General features: G+C 44.9%; 1 protein-coding gene across 1 annotated transcript in view; it reads left to right on the top strand.

The window, feature by feature from the left end:
* The window catches only part of PKHD1L1 (PKHD1 like 1), a 361418-nt gene that overhangs the window by 177526 nt on the left and 164628 nt on the right, over nucleotides 1-19264 (top strand). Inside the window, exons 34-39 of the mRNA XM_069622133.1 lie at nucleotides 2202-2344; nucleotides 3174-3278; nucleotides 3885-4073; nucleotides 9078-9248; nucleotides 12840-13051; nucleotides 14452-15442. Coding sequence (XP_069478234.1) covers nucleotides 2202-2344; nucleotides 3174-3278; nucleotides 3885-4073; nucleotides 9078-9248; nucleotides 12840-13051; nucleotides 14452-15442 — 1811 coding nt within the window. The remainder of the gene's footprint in view (nucleotides 1-2201; nucleotides 2345-3173; nucleotides 3279-3884; nucleotides 4074-9077; nucleotides 9249-12839; nucleotides 13052-14451; nucleotides 15443-19264) is intronic.

The following is a 19264-nucleotide window of genomic DNA, read 5'->3' on the forward strand; positions in this document are numbered from 1 at the left end:
TTTTTAAAAATGTTTTTCCTTTTCCTCCCTCCTCTCCCCACCCCACTTACCTTCTTGCCCCTGGTGGGGGACTATGGCAGCCTCCAGCCGTGTGGGGACTCGGAGCGGGGCCATCGCCGCCGCGCGTCTCCACATGACTGGAGGCTTCCATCGTCCCCTGCCGGAGACGCAGGTACGTTTTTTTTTTAAACTTTTTTTCCCGCTTCGCTTCGGCCTATAACTATGTGCCCCAGGGCATCACCTGAGTCAGTAATGCCCCCGCTGCTCGGGCATATTTCTTAATTATTACAAAAAAACTCATTCAGAGAACTACCAAGATATTCTCCTCATACTTGGCGCATTCCAGTAGGTGAAGAATGAACAGCAAGATCAAGTGGATGTTACAGCCTTGATATTACCAGCAAACTCCTAATGTCTCAATGCCCTGAAAATCTCACCATCAAAAATTCTGCTTAGAGGAGGGGCAATTTTAGGCTTCGCTGGGCTATTTAAAAATAAATCTCCAGCAAGCATGGTTTTCGGTGGCCAAAATCTAAGACGCGCAAACTTTTCTGGATAATTCCTGCTGTTTGTAACTTGACCAGGTAATAGCGCAGGCAACCTAATAAGTGGTTTTGATAACTTCCCCTAAAGTATGAATAAACCTGGCAACCAGGTTCCAGGCCTCTTAAAACTCATCACAAACTGAGAACCATGCCACACCCGCAGGAACGATACAAGACGCCATGCAAATATACCATTATACTTTGTATGTACTTATTTATTGTGCATCGGTTTATAAATAAACCTTTCACACATTCCAGACATCACATAATTGCTAAAATCCACATTTCAATTGATCATAGATTATAAATTATATTTGAACAAAGACGGCTCCTTGCAATGACATTAACTTTAAAAACATGTAACGCCCTCTTTCATACGAAGTATAATGGAGAGTGGTCACGTTTTGGATGTGTATAAATTACACTGAAAATCCAACTATATTTTTTTATTCATGTATTTATTTATTTATTTTGATTATTTATATCACGCTCCAAACCAGACTCAACCGTATCCAGGTGCAGATGGTCAAAGCTGCTAAATGAGACAGCAGAGCTGAACATCATGATGATTCTACATTGAACTGCCTACTTAAACAAGTGGGTTTTTAGAACCTTTCTAAACTGACCCAATGACTGTCAAGCTCTAATTTCCAATGGGAGTTGGCTCCAGAGCTTAGGTCCAAAAACTAAAAATCTCCTATCTCCCTATATTTAAACAGATCCTACAGGACTGGCTACGCATCAATGAGGGGGTTGAATGGAGGTGGCTTACCCATGCAAAAGTGGTCCTAAGCAATATTGGTGGCAGACATGTCTGCAATATAGGAGTGCTAATAACAAATGCTGAAATGGCGCACTTCTTAAATGGAACCTGGACCGGCGCCAACACAGTTGAATTCTTGAACTACAAAAAATATGTTGTGCCTGTTATATTTCATTTACATTGCAAATGCGCGCAAGAGGTTATTGTTTTTAGAGTTCAGCCTGAACCTTATCTCTTTATCTTCCATGACTATTAAAAGGCACAGGAGCCAGACAGAGCACTCTCCTTTAAAACAAAAAAAGGAAATAGAAACACCTGTGCATTTTCTTTAATTGTGCCAAAACCATGGACGGAGAGGGATATCACCATATTTAACAACTGCACGAATTCGTCAGGCGCTACTGGCCAGGCACTATCTGAAAACCTCACAAACTTTGGGGGAGTTTTAAACGCTGCGCATTTATCAGACAGTGCTTGATTTTTACGCTGTAGGTTTATGAAATCGATGAATTGATCTGTTGGATGGTTTTATTTGATGAGATTCCGATTTTGTTTAAGTCCTTTTTTACTTTGTATTTTTATGGATATATCTATGATTGTGTCCTCTGATGGAAATGTAATAAAGTGATCATGATGATGAATATTACATTTCAAAAGACTATTTTGTCTGGGCTTTTGTGTTACATTAACTCCGTTATCACAATTCTGTTACCACCCTCTATTTTTGTAAGGAGTCCATCTGTCTCCAGAGTGCACCATAGATCTCTCATATATGGGTGGCACACATACCTGGCAACTTCATGCCAATTTGACCAGTGTCATGTCACATTATAGCTCAATATGAAATGGGCTTCCTATGAAAATCAAATATGTATTTTCTCTCTTTTTCTTAGTGTTCCCGGAAATGGTAACATTAGGTATATTCTGGAGGTGACCAATGCTTCTCCTGCCCGTGGATCCTTATATGGAGGCACCAAAATCACCATAGCTGGCTCTGGATTCAGCACAGAATCAGAGCACAATAAAGTCTTGATTGGTAAGATTTAAAGTGTTGTCCTTGTTTACTTTTTCCAAACATGTGTTAGGCAGCTTGATGCCACCAAGTCTTCACCGCTTCCTATCCACACCTTCTTCTCCCTTTGACCCCTAATCATCTTGTGCGTTGGAGCAATCCACAGATTGCTTCGGCGTGCTGCAAACATCAAACAAATGCATTATTGTCAAGTGGCAGCTTGACTAACTCTTAATGATATGATATGATAGGTTATTTATAACGCGCTTAATACCCAGAGGTTTCTTAGTGCAGACCCGTGCATCGATCCTGTGTTGCTACGTGTCGTCTTGTTTCCAAGGTGAGCATGTTGCCCCTGAGCTATCCTCCCGAGACAAATGAATCTGGGCTCACCCACAAATGGTTTGCCTCTTGCCATACCTCCCCGGGAGATATTATATAGGTTTGGCAGGCAGCACTCACAAAACTGAGAGTAAAGGCAATTTTTTATTTTTTAATCTTTCCTTTTGCAGTCCATTTTCTGAAGTAGAAGGTTAAATGCAGGGCAGCCAACAGTACCTAAGTGCCAACGTTGGCAGTCCCCTGCATGCCATTTTTACTTTTGATATCAAGACCCTGCCAGTTTACACGAGCAGAGGTTTCTAAAGTTTCCAAAATAAGCTTTTAGATATTCATTCTGGACAAGATTTTGGACTGTGCTTTCGAACCAATGAGTACCATTTTTTTTCTCCCCATCCTTTACCATTACATTTATTTGCTCTAGTGGCCAGGGGGGCGACTGACTGTTCTTCTGGGACATTTACATGGTGGTGGTGGTACCAAAGCCACAATATATTCCTTGTTCCCTTTATAGGTGAAACACCCTGCCAGGTGACACTGTCAGAAGCTGAGAGCTTGGAATGCATCATCGAATCCACAGGAGTCACACACACAGTGACCAACAAGGGCCGAGATATACGTAAGTGCCGCGTGACAATATTCAACCGCAGACGACCGAGTACTTAATACAAATATCAAGATTAAGTAGGAGGAAGAATTTAAGAAAACTGAATTCTAATTTCACACTATGATTAGACTGAACATTCCTTGTCCATTGCGCAAAGCATGATGGGATGAATATTTTCAGGTAAGTCGTTTAGTTAAGCTGATCTGATTGTACGTAAGAAGCTTCTGAGGACTCCAGAGTGGTGAGCTTAGCGGACGAGTGTGTTAGTTGTCTCAGGGGCACAAAATAAGGCACGTGAATGGACGTGCTCAATGTGAATTGAACATCAGATGTGGTGGTTTGCACGGATTTTAGAGGATGCATTAAAAGTACTCAAAACAGGGCATGGCCCGGACAAGCTGCCTTCTGGGGCTGCATTGGTGGCCGGGTCAATGGGTGATGAAGGGTTGGGTGGAGAGGCGCAAGTCTTCTGCACCCTCACAGTAATCCTCTGGCTGTGTACCCCTATGTACAGTGCCCCTTTGCTTCCCAGCTACCCCATAGGTACATGCAATATTTCTGGGATGAGATACAGGAAAGCCCTTGGAAGCATAATCAAGTGGTTTCTCCCTGTCACAGATTATGGGCTTGGCTATGCCTGGTCCCCGGCATCCATGAGCATTCTGGTGGGTGACACCGTCACGTGGCAGTGGGACGCCCCGCCTTTCATCCCCGGAGTGGGATACCGGGTGTTTTCTGTGTCCAGCCCTGGAAGCAGCATATACGATGGGGAAGGATTTACAAGTGGAGACCACAGAACAGGATCAGGTATGTTACAAACATTGCGTTATTTTAAGGTATTCTCCTGGCTTTTATATAGCTCAACTGCTTCCATTTTCATGGCCTCTTGGCACTCTGGGATCTGCACAAAAAAGGGTGGGGAGTGTTTAGTAGGAGCAGAGGTAGTAGTGCGTGGCTGCGTTACTGGTGTGGTGATATCTGCAAATCATAAGGTTCTGGGTGCTTTTGACATGTAGTCCCTTTTGACGTGCCCTGGGTGTACCCTGAGTTGGACACGTACGCCGTGTGCCTGGTCTATGATTGTTGGGGTCTGTTTGCGTTTTGTGGTCATTTTGAAGTACCATTTATTTAATTTATTTATTTATTACACTTGTTGGTAGCCCCCACACTGGGAAGTATCACAGCGCTAAATGGTATCACCATGGGCTAGTGTATGATTTTCAGGCGTGGATATGTGCGGGAATCTTCTCCAGTACCTGTATGTTTGATCAGAGCTATGTGGTGGTTCAGGACACTGCGCTTGGTGGGGGTGTCGAGAGGTGTGGTGTGGTTTGATGCGATACACGTTATGAGGAAAGTGAACAGTTTGGATGCCAAACATCCAGCACAAGCAGAATGTCACCAGGTGCTGACAAAGCTGCAGGTACTAATGGCGAAAATAGCAGTACAGCGAGCAAACATGGGAGCAATACCTCAAGGGGTCCCTAATGTTCCGTATATTGGATTTGCCTTTCTTGCTTTTTCACCGAGTAAGAGCCATGACATTTGAATTAGTTTGGGAATTTGACATATTCATCTGATCGAGAAGCAGAATAAGAACATCAATAGCTTGCCCACAGGTTTTTCAGTATTTGCTAATTGAGCTTTGGACAGCGCGTGAAAATGAAAATGACTCATTAAGTGGCTTGACCTTTGATTTACCCAAACACAATTCCTCAGTTCTGGTAATCTCACTCCTAAAGAGTTATTTAAAAATTGCACCCATCTTGAATTTTCTCCACACTGTGGGGCCGATTCATGGAAAAGAGTGCATTCATCCTGCAAGGGCCGCACGCAGAGAACGACACTGCGCCAGCCTGTGAGCAGAATTTAAAATGCGCGTCCCGCGTATTCGTGGAATTTTCTGTGCAAAGTAACCGTATACGCAAGTCGCGGATGGAACACCCCCGACAGTCCCCCACGCAAAGCAAAAAAAGCCAGTACAGCTACCTCTGTGTACTCCCCCAAATGCAAATGCACGCACCCTTCAAACAGTGCATGGGGTCCCCCTCAAGCGGGCCTGCCTCTCAAGTACTCTGCTGCGCGGGGTCCCCCGTAAATGTTACCGGCATCCCGACAACATGCGTATGATGTATCGTAACTCAGGTAAAACTCTGTAAATCATAAACTGTGCCTGCACCACATTACACTGCGTACGCACAAACCTAAATCCGATCGGATCCCCGGCTGTGTACACTCACCCCTATATCTGACATGCAAACCCACCTCTGTGAGGCGATTGCCATGCGCAAGTGTACTTACGCCTGCCTTCGGGTGGCAGACAGATGGAGGGATTTGCGTGAGCATTTTTCAGGCGGGAGGTTGTGCTGTCACATCCATGAATACGCTTTGTCATGCGCGTTTGTGGGCATGCTATGGACTGCTTGCAGCCTGTCCCTCGTAACGCCCACTTTTTCCCTTGTACTTCCTCATTTACCAAGTTCTGCCCCCTAATCCGCCCTCTGCGCCCCCGGCGCAGGCCTTGCCAACACTCTGCGCGGTGTCTCACGCAATGCACTCGACGGCTTGCAGAGACATACTGAGCCTGCACGAAGTCCACGCAAGTTAGGAAAAAGTGCAGTGCAGTTGAACAGGGTTTTGCGCGCAGATTGGCGCGCAAATCCCAGATTTTCCACGCAAATTATTTCATGAATCGTCCCCTAGAGCTTCTTTAAATTCCTTCAGCACATCAGAACATAGGAAATATTGTTTATTGTATTGGTGTACATCAAACCTTTTGTGAATGTTGGGGAGTTATTTCCACAATGTACTAGTAAATTCCAAACAATAAACACCCCTCAGTAAAAACAATGAAGACTCACTAGTTAAGCAATTGCTTCAAACATGGAGAAAGTCCTCACTTTGTGAGCTCAAATCACACAACTGGTCTGACTCAACCCTTCAGTTCTCTAAGGTTGGTATATTGAGCACTATTAAGCCGGGTAATATTAACACCTGTTGTTTCTGCGCTTGGATGCTTATGAAGCCCTATATAAGAACAGAAATCCATGCGCTAACAATTCTTCCTGACAAACTGTGATGGCCAGAAAAGCTTGGTGGAAAATGAATGGTGTTCAATAGTGAAACTGAGTCAGGGAGAGTGTCTTAAAACTGGGATCATACAGAAGAATTTCTCTCCAGAGTCAATGGTGGAACAAGAGTTTTTTATTTAAATGCACACATCTCTTTTGCAAGCATCTGTGTGCTTACTGCCACTCCTGCAAGAGTTCACACATATGTAAGTGGTTCTCAATGACGCCGCTAAAGTGAGCCCTACCCTAGATTTGGGGTGACAGCCTCTCCCACTGTAACCACTTTCCCTCCTATTACAATCAGCTATCACATTGAACTTCAAAGACAAAGAACGATTGCTGGATTCTTGAAAAAAAAGCTAGCAAATGGTCGTCGACTTTAGTCTACATCTCCCCCTCCATTCTGCAGAATTTAGTCAAGTCCTGTTGCATTGTAGGATCTGTAATCCTGGATTTATAATAGATACATCCAGGCCTCCAAGAAATAGATTTCAAAGTAAAGAATTACAGGATTGCCCCCAAAATGCACTGAGGCATGTTGGTGTATATGCGTCTAATGTCAACTCAAATGCAACCATTGGTTGTAGTAAATGTTGTCATTTCTAACCTGGTTGCTCTCTATCCCTCATAACTATTCATGTGATATCTACTGCTATAACAATTCCCGAAATGTATGTGTACTCCCAGCAATGTGTCCCTCCACCTGCATTTCCTACCTCACACTTACTAGCCTTTGTAGTTGACCTAAGAGGCTTTGCCCATTTGACACCCCTACCTAAGTGCTCATAAGTGATCTTCTTGGATGCACCACTTTACAAAAAAAGAAGTATATGAATACATTCTTGCTTTTACATGCAAATATCTGACCCCAGATGCTGGGGCTGGCCAGTGTCTGTTCTCAACTAATTAAACCTTTTTATCTGCATAGATTAGATGTGTGACATGAGAATAGTAGATTCACATGACAACCCAAAAAGTGATGGGTGGAAGGTTTTGAATGAATCTGAACCACTGACACTGCTCTGGGCAACCTTCCACTCACTGTTTTTAGCCTGTTTGTGCCATTGCAAAAGGTGTCAAGCCATGTGCAAATCAGGCATTTACTGCCACCAATGGTAACAGCCCAGCCCGAACTGCTAGGTCAGGTCCCTTCTCCATGGAAACACAAGCGACCCCATACAGGTTTCAGCCTTGTAGGTCCTCATCAGTGAGGGGCAGCTTTGTTCCCTATGGCGCAGCGAGCAAAGGACCCACGTCTGGACATAGCCTCTCTCACATAGGGAGACTAGCTACAACCAAAAACATGATGGGTGGAATGTTTTGAATGAATCTGAACGGTTATAGGTTAAATGTTCGAATTAAATTGACCGAATGACAAAATGGTCGAGTCAAAATGACTGAAATAAAGGGTCGAATATTTTTTTTGTTTTTTGGTAGAAATTGTTGCTATCATTTTACTTGTGTGGGTCATTTTAGAGAAGTGTGGCAGATGTGGTTATATTGATGACTTGAGTGGAGAGGTGGATGGATTCAAACCCCGATATTTGGTGTAAAAACACCTTTTTTACCTATACTAAAGCAACAAAAAAAAGATACATTTAAAAAAAAATCGACCCTTTTGCTTTCGGTAGTTTTGACTCGACCTTTTTGTCATTCGACCATTTTGATTCGAACATTTGACCGGACACCATTTGAACCACTGGCATTTCTCTGGGCAACTTTCCACGCCACTGTTTTTTAGCCCCTCTGCACCATTGCAAAAGGGGTCCAGCCATATGACTCATGGAATGCGGAATGACTTTGGTTGCCGGCACCAGCAATATCCTGGTAACACAAGGATATCACGTGCAGGTAACGGTAGGTCCTCTGGCCGGTATCCCACCAGAATTCCCAGCGGCATACTGGCAACTTATAATGAGGCGTCTGTCTTTTAAAATGATTATAGCTACACACAAAATCTCTGGGATGAAAAGACATATCTTTCTTCTTCTGGCAGAGAGCCATTTTGTTTAACAAGAAAGTCATCAATGGGGAAGTCTTGTGTTGCTGTGGGAAACATGGATTGCCCCCCAAACACAGGCAACAACGCACTATGCTCTTTCCTTGAATCCCAAAGGTTATGGCAATATTCATGGGATCCTGAAGCTGAGGAAATTGTACAACCAGGAATTCCATCCTTTAGAATGTCCCAGTGTGGGAATATCCCACATTGTGGAAAACATAGTATGCCCTTTGAGCATTTTCAGGTGTATTCAAAGTAACACACTGCATGCAAACAATGAGAGATTCTCTGCTTAAACGTTACTCTCCCGCCCATGTAAACTCTTTGACTTTATGCTATAAGTACTGACATAGGGCCTAATCTGGTTACACACAGGCAAGCGGTAGGACAAAAAAGGACTTCCTTTTGCCTTTGGGAGTTTTTTGCGGTTGTGTATGTAAATGTATGTGTAAGGGTTTTCTTATAGCACACATCTCGCCGAGAAGCAACAATGTCCTGAACATTCAAGGGAGTTTGGGATTTTGTTTCAGATTTAGGAGGAACTGAATTTGGAGGGTTATTAAAGCTTAGAAATAGTACATCTAAATTTAGCCAGGTCCTTCAACTGGTTCGCCAAGAACTCCTACCACATATCCCTCTCAACGCCGTTCAAAGAAGCACATTATCACCACACGAGTTCTCATTAATGCAAGCATAGTTCATATGGTTATGTTATCTCTTTGAAACTGTCTATTTTAGGGAAGTTTGGGTACAAGTTTACTTCCCCTGGAGTATACTATTACAGCAGCGGCTCCATCAGTGATGGCCAGAGCATTTCCCTGCAAGGGACAGTCACCGTTCTACCGGCTCCTGACAGGCAAGCTGAAGTCCATGTTCGTGTTGGGGGTCATGAAGCACTATATCATCCAGGTAATTATGTTTGTGATTTCAGAAAAGGGTATGATGTAGTTATTCAATTTAGAAATAGTGCCATGCGTTAGATTATTACCAAGGCAATTATTTGCAATGATGGATGCATTCATTTGGGTATTGTTTAACACAGGCCCATTCCCTCATTGAGGGCACTTGCAGAGCGATAGGGGACATTTTTAGCATCATGATAAAATGAAGTATAGCTAGCGGTATAGCTAGCGGTGATCTTGTTTTTTGGTAGAAATTGTTGCTATCCTTTTACTTGTGTGGGTCATTTTAGAGAAGCGTGGCATATGTGGTTATATTGATGACTTGAGTGGAGAGGTGGATGGATTCAATTGGGGGGTGTCGGACTTATTCCATTCATGCAGTTTTAAGGTCTAAAGCCTTAGCATGCTGTCTTCATTGGTTGGTGCGCTGCTGGTTCTGCTCATTCTGTGGTCCTCTCTAGCAAGACACACCAGCGAAGGGATGGAGGCAGGGAAGGCTTCCCTGGAAAGATCTGTTTTAAAGTTCTACTTGGAGGAATGTAAGCTGGGTGGGGATCTCAGCAGTGGGCCCAGATCCTTCGCGAAGTGGCAGGCTAAATTCCTCAGGGATTGGCCTTCATGCCTGCTCTGTTTGAGGTTGGGTGACCCACATTCATGAGCTACTTAAAGCTTAGGTTGTGGGTGAGTGTCTAGTGAGGCGCTAGCTTCTGAAGTAGGCCTTGAATATTATACGCACGATTGCAAACTTGATCCTCTCTTCTACAGCAACTAGTGGTATTGCTTCAAAGCTACTGGAATGTGGTTCAACTTTCTGAGTTTTGGGCATGGTCAACAGGCTTGCTTTGCAATTATAAGGAGTTTTCGAATGTTCTTTTGGGTAGCCAAATCGACGATACGCAATACTTTTATCAGAATAGTACTAATGATCAAGTCAACGTGAAATATCTTAGCTAAGAAGTGGAATGACCTTTATTAGAATAGCAAGGTGATAGCTTGTCTTCGTTGCAACAGCATTTGTGGGGTGAAAGATTGGCCTGGATAAAGTATGATTCTTAGGGGTATTACTTTCTGAGCTGATAGTGAGCTAGCTGCCCCCAGTATTTTACACCAATTAATTAGTAGCGTCTTGCTTTTTGGGTTACACATCTGTAGTTTCTACTCATAAATGCTAACAATATCTGCATATTCATCTTACAGACAGATGTTAATCTGCATGTCACCATGACACATCTGGACATGCTGTTTCTGGGCAAGTTGTGCCAAATGCTTCATATATTGAAAAGCAGCTGTTTTAATGCTAATCCTTGGGGCACTTTGCTGATTTTTGTTGATGGGTTTTCAGACCAAACCTTATTTGTTGACTGTGATAAGATGGGAAGGAGTACATATAGTTCAGGCCCATCCTCAATAATCATGCGCACTCTAAGTGTTGAGAAACAGCCTTGTGGTCTACTGTGTCACAGTCTCTGAACAGATCCTCAGGCTGAGAAATGCAGGTTTAGCAGCTTTGAGGGCTGACCAGAGGTTTTTCTCTGACATTAAAAGGGGTGGTTTCCATCCCAAAAAGTGATCTAAAGCCGTATTGCAGATAGTTGAGTTGAATATGCATTTTTACAAATTCGTGGAGTTCCCCAATGATTTCCCCTTCCATTGTCCTGCAAGGGATTGGAATTATTGAGATAACGGGCCTTATTACGAGTCCGGCAGTAACCGAGCCGGAAAAACCAGCAGGTTACCGCTGGACTCATATTACCATTCCGCCTCTGTGATTCCCGGAATCACCGGGGCATTACAACCCCGGTGACCCAGTAATTCCGGAGGCGGAATTTGGTAAATCCCCATTCCCATGGAGTCCTCTAGTCCTCTAGGACTCCATGGGAATGGGAATGGGGAATGGGGAATTGGAAACACCTGCACCATGCTGTAACGGTGCCCGTGTTTAGACGTCCGCCTGCAGGCGGGTGGTGTTAAACCCACCAGGTCAGACCTGCCGGGAGTGACACCTCCCACCTGCAGAACTCGAGATCAGCCGGTCCGGAAAGGCAGATTTACCACCACCGTTCTTTCCGGACCGGCTGACTTGTAATGAGGCCCAACATGATTGTTGGACAACTGCTCTGTCTTGAATGCATATTTGAAAGTGCTGAGTGCCATGCCTTATTTTAACTGACACATACAAGCAGTTCTTAATACTAAGGTGTTGATCGAATGTTGTGAGACCAATGTTTATGGGGCTGTCGGCATGTCTATCAGAGAGGACAGAGACTTTGTTGTGTTCAGCTGGATGCTGCAGCAGATTTGGGGGATATTTGCTTGGAGAATGTTAGGTCTTTGCAGTGGTGAGTACAGGTGCTCAGTACTTGGCCCAGTGCCTCACTTGGTCTTTTGACTATGTGTATTTCCCCCGGCATACCACTCTCTGGTACCCCTTGCTATGGATGGATCTTGCAAGCCAGTCTGTCTCGCATAGCACTTGTTCACTTCCAGAGGCCTTCTAGATTTCTTTTTAGGTTAGCCAATTCCAGAGTGAACCATGTGTTGCCTGTATGTCACTTAGTTTGTTTTACCTTAGGAGGGGTAAGCCCATTACAGGTTTCCATAATGTTTAAGCCAGGCTGGATCGCCGGATTCTGGTGGCGGAGAGCACATAGTCCAATAGGTGTCTGCAATGTTGGATTGCTGAACCCGCTTTTAGCTGTAACTGGAGATTTGGTGTATTCGTTGGTCAGCACTGTAGTGTGGCAACATCTAATTTCCTACAATTAAGGAATGATCCTTCCTTTGTTTGGGATAGAACTACAGTATGAGGTTAATGATATTGATATTGTTTGTAAAAAGCAGATCTAGAACATGCCCTACGATGTGAGTTTGGCCATTCTTGTTTTGCAAAAAACATAACACTTGCTCATTTTCCTTAGTTTGTTCTTTTTTTTTATCAATCCAGATGTTGGACTCACCAAGCGGGAGTATTTCACCTGGATCCACTGTTGAACAATAGCCATGTTGTAGATCTCTTTCTTGCATACTAACTACATTGTATTGCAATAGAGTCATGACGAAGAAAGTGTTGGGCTTTGTAGATTATTCCTGCTTCTTCAGGGAGAAAGCATCTACTGATAATTGTAGGGCATGGATATGTGTAAACAGAGTGGTACATTTCAGAATGGACAAAAACACTGAAAAACACTGTGACCATTAATTAAATTAGTAAAAGGTTGTGGGCTTAAGGGGTTAACATGGGTCGGGATGGGGTTGGGGTGGCGTTTTAAGGGTTAAAAAATGGGGGGTTGGGAGGGAACCCACACCCCCAATAAAAAAACAACAGAAAACCGGTGTTTTTATAACCATTTATTTTAACTTTACCTGCCTTCAGACAAAGTACATCAAAATCTGTGCTCATACTTCACTGTATCTGCACATTATACCATTTTTAATCATTCGTGTTCACTGTATTTAGAATGTAATTATACTAACCATGATTGACTAAAATTTTAGTTAGACTTTGCCTCTGAAGATGTGGCTCCTTGGTGTCACCCTGAGTCCTTCATTAATGGTACAATAACAGTTGCTAACATCAACTCTGCAGATCCCGTCCCAGCCCGCCGGCGAAGGTCCGTACACGACTGCCTAGCCCTGGAGCCTCAATGCAGCCCACCCTTAAATGGAAGTGGTAATGGAAGTGCCGTCTTGTTTGAGTTTTCCAGCTGTTACTCCGCTTCCATAACCGTCATCAGTCCATCCAATGGAACGGTTTTGGACCTGCTAACAATCACTGGTACTGGCTTCAGCAACATCCCCTGTGCCAATGAGGTACGACACATTTGAAAAACTGCATTTCATCATATTGGTGTGGGATAATGAATGCCTAATTTCTATTTTATTTGGTCTGTGCCTTAAATAATTCTGAGGACCATGTGAAAAGTAATGTGTATGTCCAAAGGTTTTCATACAGGAGGAGCAATACTCAACATATTCCATATTTTCTCAACATATCTAGTGTTTGAGAAAATCTGAAGGGGTAGGACCCAGGCTCAAGTGGCCTGTACAATAATAGGGAAATCCTTGAAGAGCCATTAAGGGACGTGTAGGACCCAGGCCTGGATGGGCTGCATGATAATAGGGCAATCCCCAAAGAACTATTTAAGGGAGGGGTAGGTCTATGGCTCCAATGGCCTTTACGATAATAGGGCAATCCACAAAGAGCCATTAAATATGGGAAATGTTTGTAAGACAAATTGTGCTGGTTTGTTGAGTTAATGTTCTATGCAGTGGAAGTTTTCGCAAATTCATCTGTCTTTGATTTCATGCTCATTTGTCATTTGCTTTGACTGCTTACCCTCGATTGGCATGTTCCCACACTTACCTAAACATGCCGCTATCATGCCTCTTTTCTTAGAAACCCATCTACTACTTTCAACCTCCGCCCAGTATTCCTTCTGAGGTTTCTCTCTAAACCTTTTGAGCACAGTGGGCTTCATTACGAGTTTGCTGGTCTGGAAACAACGGTACCTGTAAGCTTGCCAGTACCGTTGTTTCTGGACCGGCAAACTACGAGTCTGCGAGCGGAAGCCTTTCAGCCCGCCAGGTGTGACCTGGCGGGCGAAAAGGCACCCGCTCGCAGACCTTGACGGATGCACCAGCACCATTCATGAATGGGGCCGGTGCATTCGTCTTCCCCATTCCCATTCAGTCCGATGGGACTCAAATGGGAATGGGAGAAATATTGTCCGTATTTACTGGCACGGCTACCACCAGAGCATAATGACCGCCAGAGTTTTTATCTTCATAGTTCTCTTCCTAAGGGAGTGGCTATATTCTTCCTCCACTTTAGTCGGCTTTCGGGCCCTCCTACTCCACCGAAGAAGCTCTTCTTTCCATCGTTACTTGCCTCATGGTTGCACATGCCCACATCTGTTCCTAAGATTAAGTATGTAGTCTCTAGTGCACCTGTGGGCGTGTTCCCAAAAGATTTAAAATTAGCCTAGAAGTTATTTTATTGTTTTGTATGTGGCCCTGGTGACGCACTATGTTGACACATCCCTACACCTATTTTGTATGTGTTTGAAGGGTTGCACACACCCACATCATATTCCACACTGGGTGTTATTAGTCAAATTGATGTTCTAATATTTTATCACACCTATCAGTAAACATCCAAACTCGGTGTGCCTTACGTTCCACATTTACCGATCATATATATTTTGTTTCAGGTAAAAGTTGGAGAATATCCTTGTGAAGTACTTTCAAGCAGTGACAGTGAATTGACCTGCAGCGTGGACCCACAGAACAGCATGAACGTTGGAGTCGCAGAAATCGTCTCCTTAACTGTCCAGAACCTGGGGGCTGCTATCAATACATTGACAAAGGAATTTGACCGCCGTTTTGCCCTTGTCCCCCACATAAGCTCTGTGACCCCCAGTGCCGGGTCACTTACCGGAAAGACAAGGCTGACCATCCAAGGGTCAGGCTTTGAGGGTTCAGCGAGTGCGGTGATCGTCTCAGTGGGTAGTTATCGATGCGCAATTGTGTCCGTGAATTACACTCATATTAAATGCGACAGCCCGCCTGTCTCTCCTGCACAAAGCATGGATGTGAATGTCCTGGTACGTGGTATGCCTGCTCAGTGTAGAGGAGTGTGCAATTTTTCATACTCAGATGCTGTCACGTCGTCTATATCAACGGTCTCCCCGACCAGTCTGGATAATGTAACTACAGAGATTTCGATTCAAGGAGACGGCTTCGGGACCAGTGTTGAGGACATTCTTGTGTACATTGGTAGTAGGCCTTTCCAAGCAAACAATGTGACGGAAAATCTTATTACCTGTGATGTGGACCCCTTCCCTGCTGGAAACTACACTCTCACGGTTGTAGTGTTGAGTAAGGGCCTTGCTTCAGGTAGCCTCAACCTTAACAGCCCTGCTGTGGCTCATCTCTGGCCAGCTTCCGGAAGCATCATGGGCGGCACCACTCTGTCCATCACAGGAAATGGATTTCACCAACCGAACACGACTGTGACCATGGGTGGTGGCTTTTGTGAAGTTAGAAACATTACTTCGGGATCAGTGCGGTGCTTCACCCCGGCACACGCTGCTGGAGCAGTAACTGTGCAGATTGTTGCCAATTCCGTTTTGTACCCACCACTTAGCTTCACATACGCAGCTGCCGATACGCCACAAGTTGCATCGATCAGTCCAGACACAGGTACGTACTTGCTTTATTCTACTTGTTCTGGTAACACACATCTTTATTGTTCTCAGTGTTTCAGTTGACTTTGTGGGGGAGGAAGTTATATCGTTCTATGCTTAAAAATGTACCTCTCTCCCAGGTTCTGTTCCCCGCTCTCTGAATTAATGTGGTCTTATGTTTTGCACGCAAAGCTCTTCCAGCATCAACTCCTAAACATATGAAAACACCCCTCTAGTCTTCCAGCAGCCATGAAACATCTCCCCAGCCACCTGCAAGAATGGGGTTCTTGTGTTGCCCAAATGTGCGTAACAACAAGAGGCTTCAAATAGGAGGGCAGTGTGTCTTGGCTCGCACCCATCTTCACGCTCAGTAGTGTGGTTCACCTCCTAGCTTTTGCACAATGTCCCGGGAGGATAGCTCAGAGGCAACGTGCTTGCCTTGGAAGCAAGACAGCATGGAGCACCACCGGTTCAATCCCTTGGTCAGCGCTTAGAAACCTCTGAGTATTAGGCGCGTTATAAATAACCAATCATATCAATGCTTCCATGACAGCTTCCATAGGCTTTTCCTCCAAACCTACCTTTCGTGATTTTTAGTAACACATTGTGGGGAATATCTATTGCTACATACAATGTAGCCAGACTGCATTAAAGGTACAGTTCCGCAAATCCTGCCAAACAATCTATCCCAGTCGCCAGGTGTGCACAATGAGCCAGTATTCTCATACCAGGAGTAAGGCTAACATATACAGGGTTGGATTGGCCCACCGGCCAATCGGCCCGTGGCCGGTCCGAAATCATGACGAGGCCCTGGGGGCCGGTTCCTACAGCCCACCGTGGGCTGGCCCAGGCGTGGGTTTCAGGAACCGGCCCCAAGGGCCTCGCCACCGCCGGATGCGTAGGTTGCAAAGGATCTGTAACTTGCAAGATCCTTTGCAGCACCGCCGGCGCTAGCACGCTGCATTCATCAAAAAAAAGTAACACTGAAGTGTTACCTTTCTTTGATGAATGCGGCAGGCTGCGACACGATGGCGCCAGCCAGCCCTCGGTATTGCAAAACACTGGGAGGGAGCGGCAGGGCTGGGCGGGGCTGCCTCTGCCCAACCTGCTCCCTCCCAGTGATTTGTATTATAATGGCAGAGCTGTTTTAGCCCCCGTCCTCGCACCCCACGCCTGACAGCAGCACCATGGCAGCGCGCCCGCTGGTCCTGCTCTGCCAGCGCCTTCACCCCGGCATGGGGTAGATAGAGGCCCCACGAGAGAGTGCAGGCGAGGACAGTGAGGGGCAGAATAACATAGGCAGGATCATGGTATGGTGAGTGGAGTAGGGGCATTGGAGGGGCGCAGTCACTGGCGCTTCCCTGCACGGCATTGTGCACAGTAAGTTCATTTTCCCAGGCATACAGTTGTAGGTTTTGTGAAGCATCAAGCATATGATACTCCCTCCGCACCCCTAGAGACCGCAGCGTGCGCATCTGTAAGTTTAACAGTCACCTTTCCCAGGCCAGTATACATAGTTATGTAAATTTTTTGAGCTGCACATTAACCCTTTCTCTGCGGAGTTGTGTGATTCCTTGGGCCCCGATACCCATTCTCTCCCAGTGCACACAGTTGTGTACGTATTTAGTTGCATTTACACCTACTCACAGAGTAATTTATTGTGTTTTAAGTGTAAAGCATATCTTGAATAATTCCTTGGGTTGCATGTATTCCCAGGCATACATGTGCTCCATCTCCCAATGTACACAGTTGCTTCATTGGTTTCAGCTGCATCGCATCTGCCAGCACCACTAAAATTTGTAAAGTATCAGACTGCACGTCCTATCTCCTCTTAAGCGCATAGTGTTTTGTAACTTTGCACCCATTTTCTCAGTGCAAAAGGGTGTAGATTTGTGAGTTTCGTTTGCTCTGTCTCCCAACACCAGTTGCATTATCTCTTGGGTTGCGCGCTTTCCTACTTCTTGAACGCAGAGCTTACACAGATGTGTGATTGATGGTGCATCCACCCTCTGGCAGTGCACAACAATGTGTAAATCCTTAGGTGTTAATGGCCCTCCAGGTGCACACGGTCTGTGTGGTTTGCTGGTTTGCATGCCTTTTCCTAGTGGCACAGTTCTGTAATTCCTGCGGTTATACATGCTCTGAATTTCTCATTGCACATGTGCCCCTTACCTCCTGATTCACGGAGTTGCATTCTTTGTTCTCCCCGTGTATATTGCTGTGAGTCCTATGTTGGTATGTGCGCTAAATCCCGCTGCGCACACAACTGTGTACGTTTTTAGGTTGCACTTGTACTCTGTCTCCCGGGTGCACAGTAGTGTAATCGTTTGGGCCACAAGCGCTTTCCTCGTTCTTCGTTGTACACGGCTGTATGAGTTTTTAGGTTGTACATCAGTCAGTGGCGCCCCCAGAAATTTTTCATAGGGGTGGCATGATGAGATCACTGGGGAGGCATACCAAAACAAACACATAACCGGCAGGCAGGCCGGTGTTTGTGGGGGGGGGGAAGAGACAGCGTCTTTATAAGGGCCCCTCATTATCTCTTTGAAGGGTATGAAGAGTGAGTGTGTCATGGTAGATGTGAAAGAACATTATTAAGGCACCGGCCCTTCCTTTTTCTCCTCATTGGTACCTTGCAAGCCTGCTTCGGCCAAACTCTATTATTCGTGTGTCTTTAAAAAAACAAATCCGAAATCACTAGACCGATTTTTGTGAAAAGTGGAAAATTTACAAGCCCAGACAGAGCCTCCAATGAATTTTATGAGAAGTCTTTTCACTCCCCCATTGTCGGCTCATGATGGCCTGGACTCTGACTCAGCTTCAAGTGATTATTTGTTGGCTGCATCTCGTCTCACTCGCCTTGCAGCAGGCCAGCTTATTGCTTCATTTGTGCTGAATTTTGTAGTTCATAGAGGTGTGCCGCGCTCTGGAGTGCTGTATATCCACACAGTGTTGCAGTAGGCACTGCTATAGAGTTGTGTGGTGCTGCCATGCTGGAGAGCTGTGTGCTGGTGCAGTTTGTTATGCTGTATAGTGGTACACTGTTGCAGTTGTGTTGCAGATCCATGTACTGTTGCCATTTGAAGTGGTGTATATATACTGTGCAGCTGGGACATTTGAGAATATCTGTGGTGTGCATGCAGTTTAACTTCGGAGTGGTACATATCTGTTATGTTATTTTATGAGTTGTGTTGTAATGTAAAATGTGAGCACAAATACAACTGGCAAGGTTCTTTGCGGTGTCATTTGGCAGTACTGCTTATTAAATGCATCTCTATTTTCACTACTGGTGGCAACTAGTAGACATTCTTGAGTATGGTTCTGCAAAATAAGTATTTACCTATGTGATGATGTTTTTTTTAAAAAAAAAGAACAAAAGGAATGTTATCACTTTCTCAAGTGTTTACACAAAACATAACATGCAACAAACACATCAACCCTCCATAAGTACCATTTTCTGTAAAGTCGTGAATTGACGTGATTCACGGATGATGGTTTGAGGGGCACTTTTTTCAGGCGAGGAGTGGGCCACTTTTTGAGGCGAGGGGTGGGCCACTTTTTTGAGGCAATGGGTGGGCCACTTTTTTTTGGGTGTCCGGGCCTATTTCTTGTCCCAGTCCGACCCTGAACATATAACGCATTTTGGGAGATTTTAGAGAATTCTACAAACAGTGACACACACACACATTGTTTTGAGTGATAGCACAGGCATTGATGCTTCAGAATTTAGCTCTTGTGAAAAGATTCAGCTTCTGTTATACAGGGACCATACACAAATCCCCCGAGGATGCAGGTGAAGTGACCCAGATGTTGCCGTGGAGACACAGCAAAGTGATGC

Source organism: Ambystoma mexicanum, chromosome 5q, assembly GCF_040938575.1.
Source record: "Ambystoma mexicanum isolate Mex_15411 chromosome 5q, UKY_AmexF1_1, whole genome shotgun sequence".
NCBI classification, from domain to species: domain Eukaryota; kingdom Metazoa; phylum Chordata; class Amphibia; order Caudata; family Ambystomatidae; genus Ambystoma; species Ambystoma mexicanum.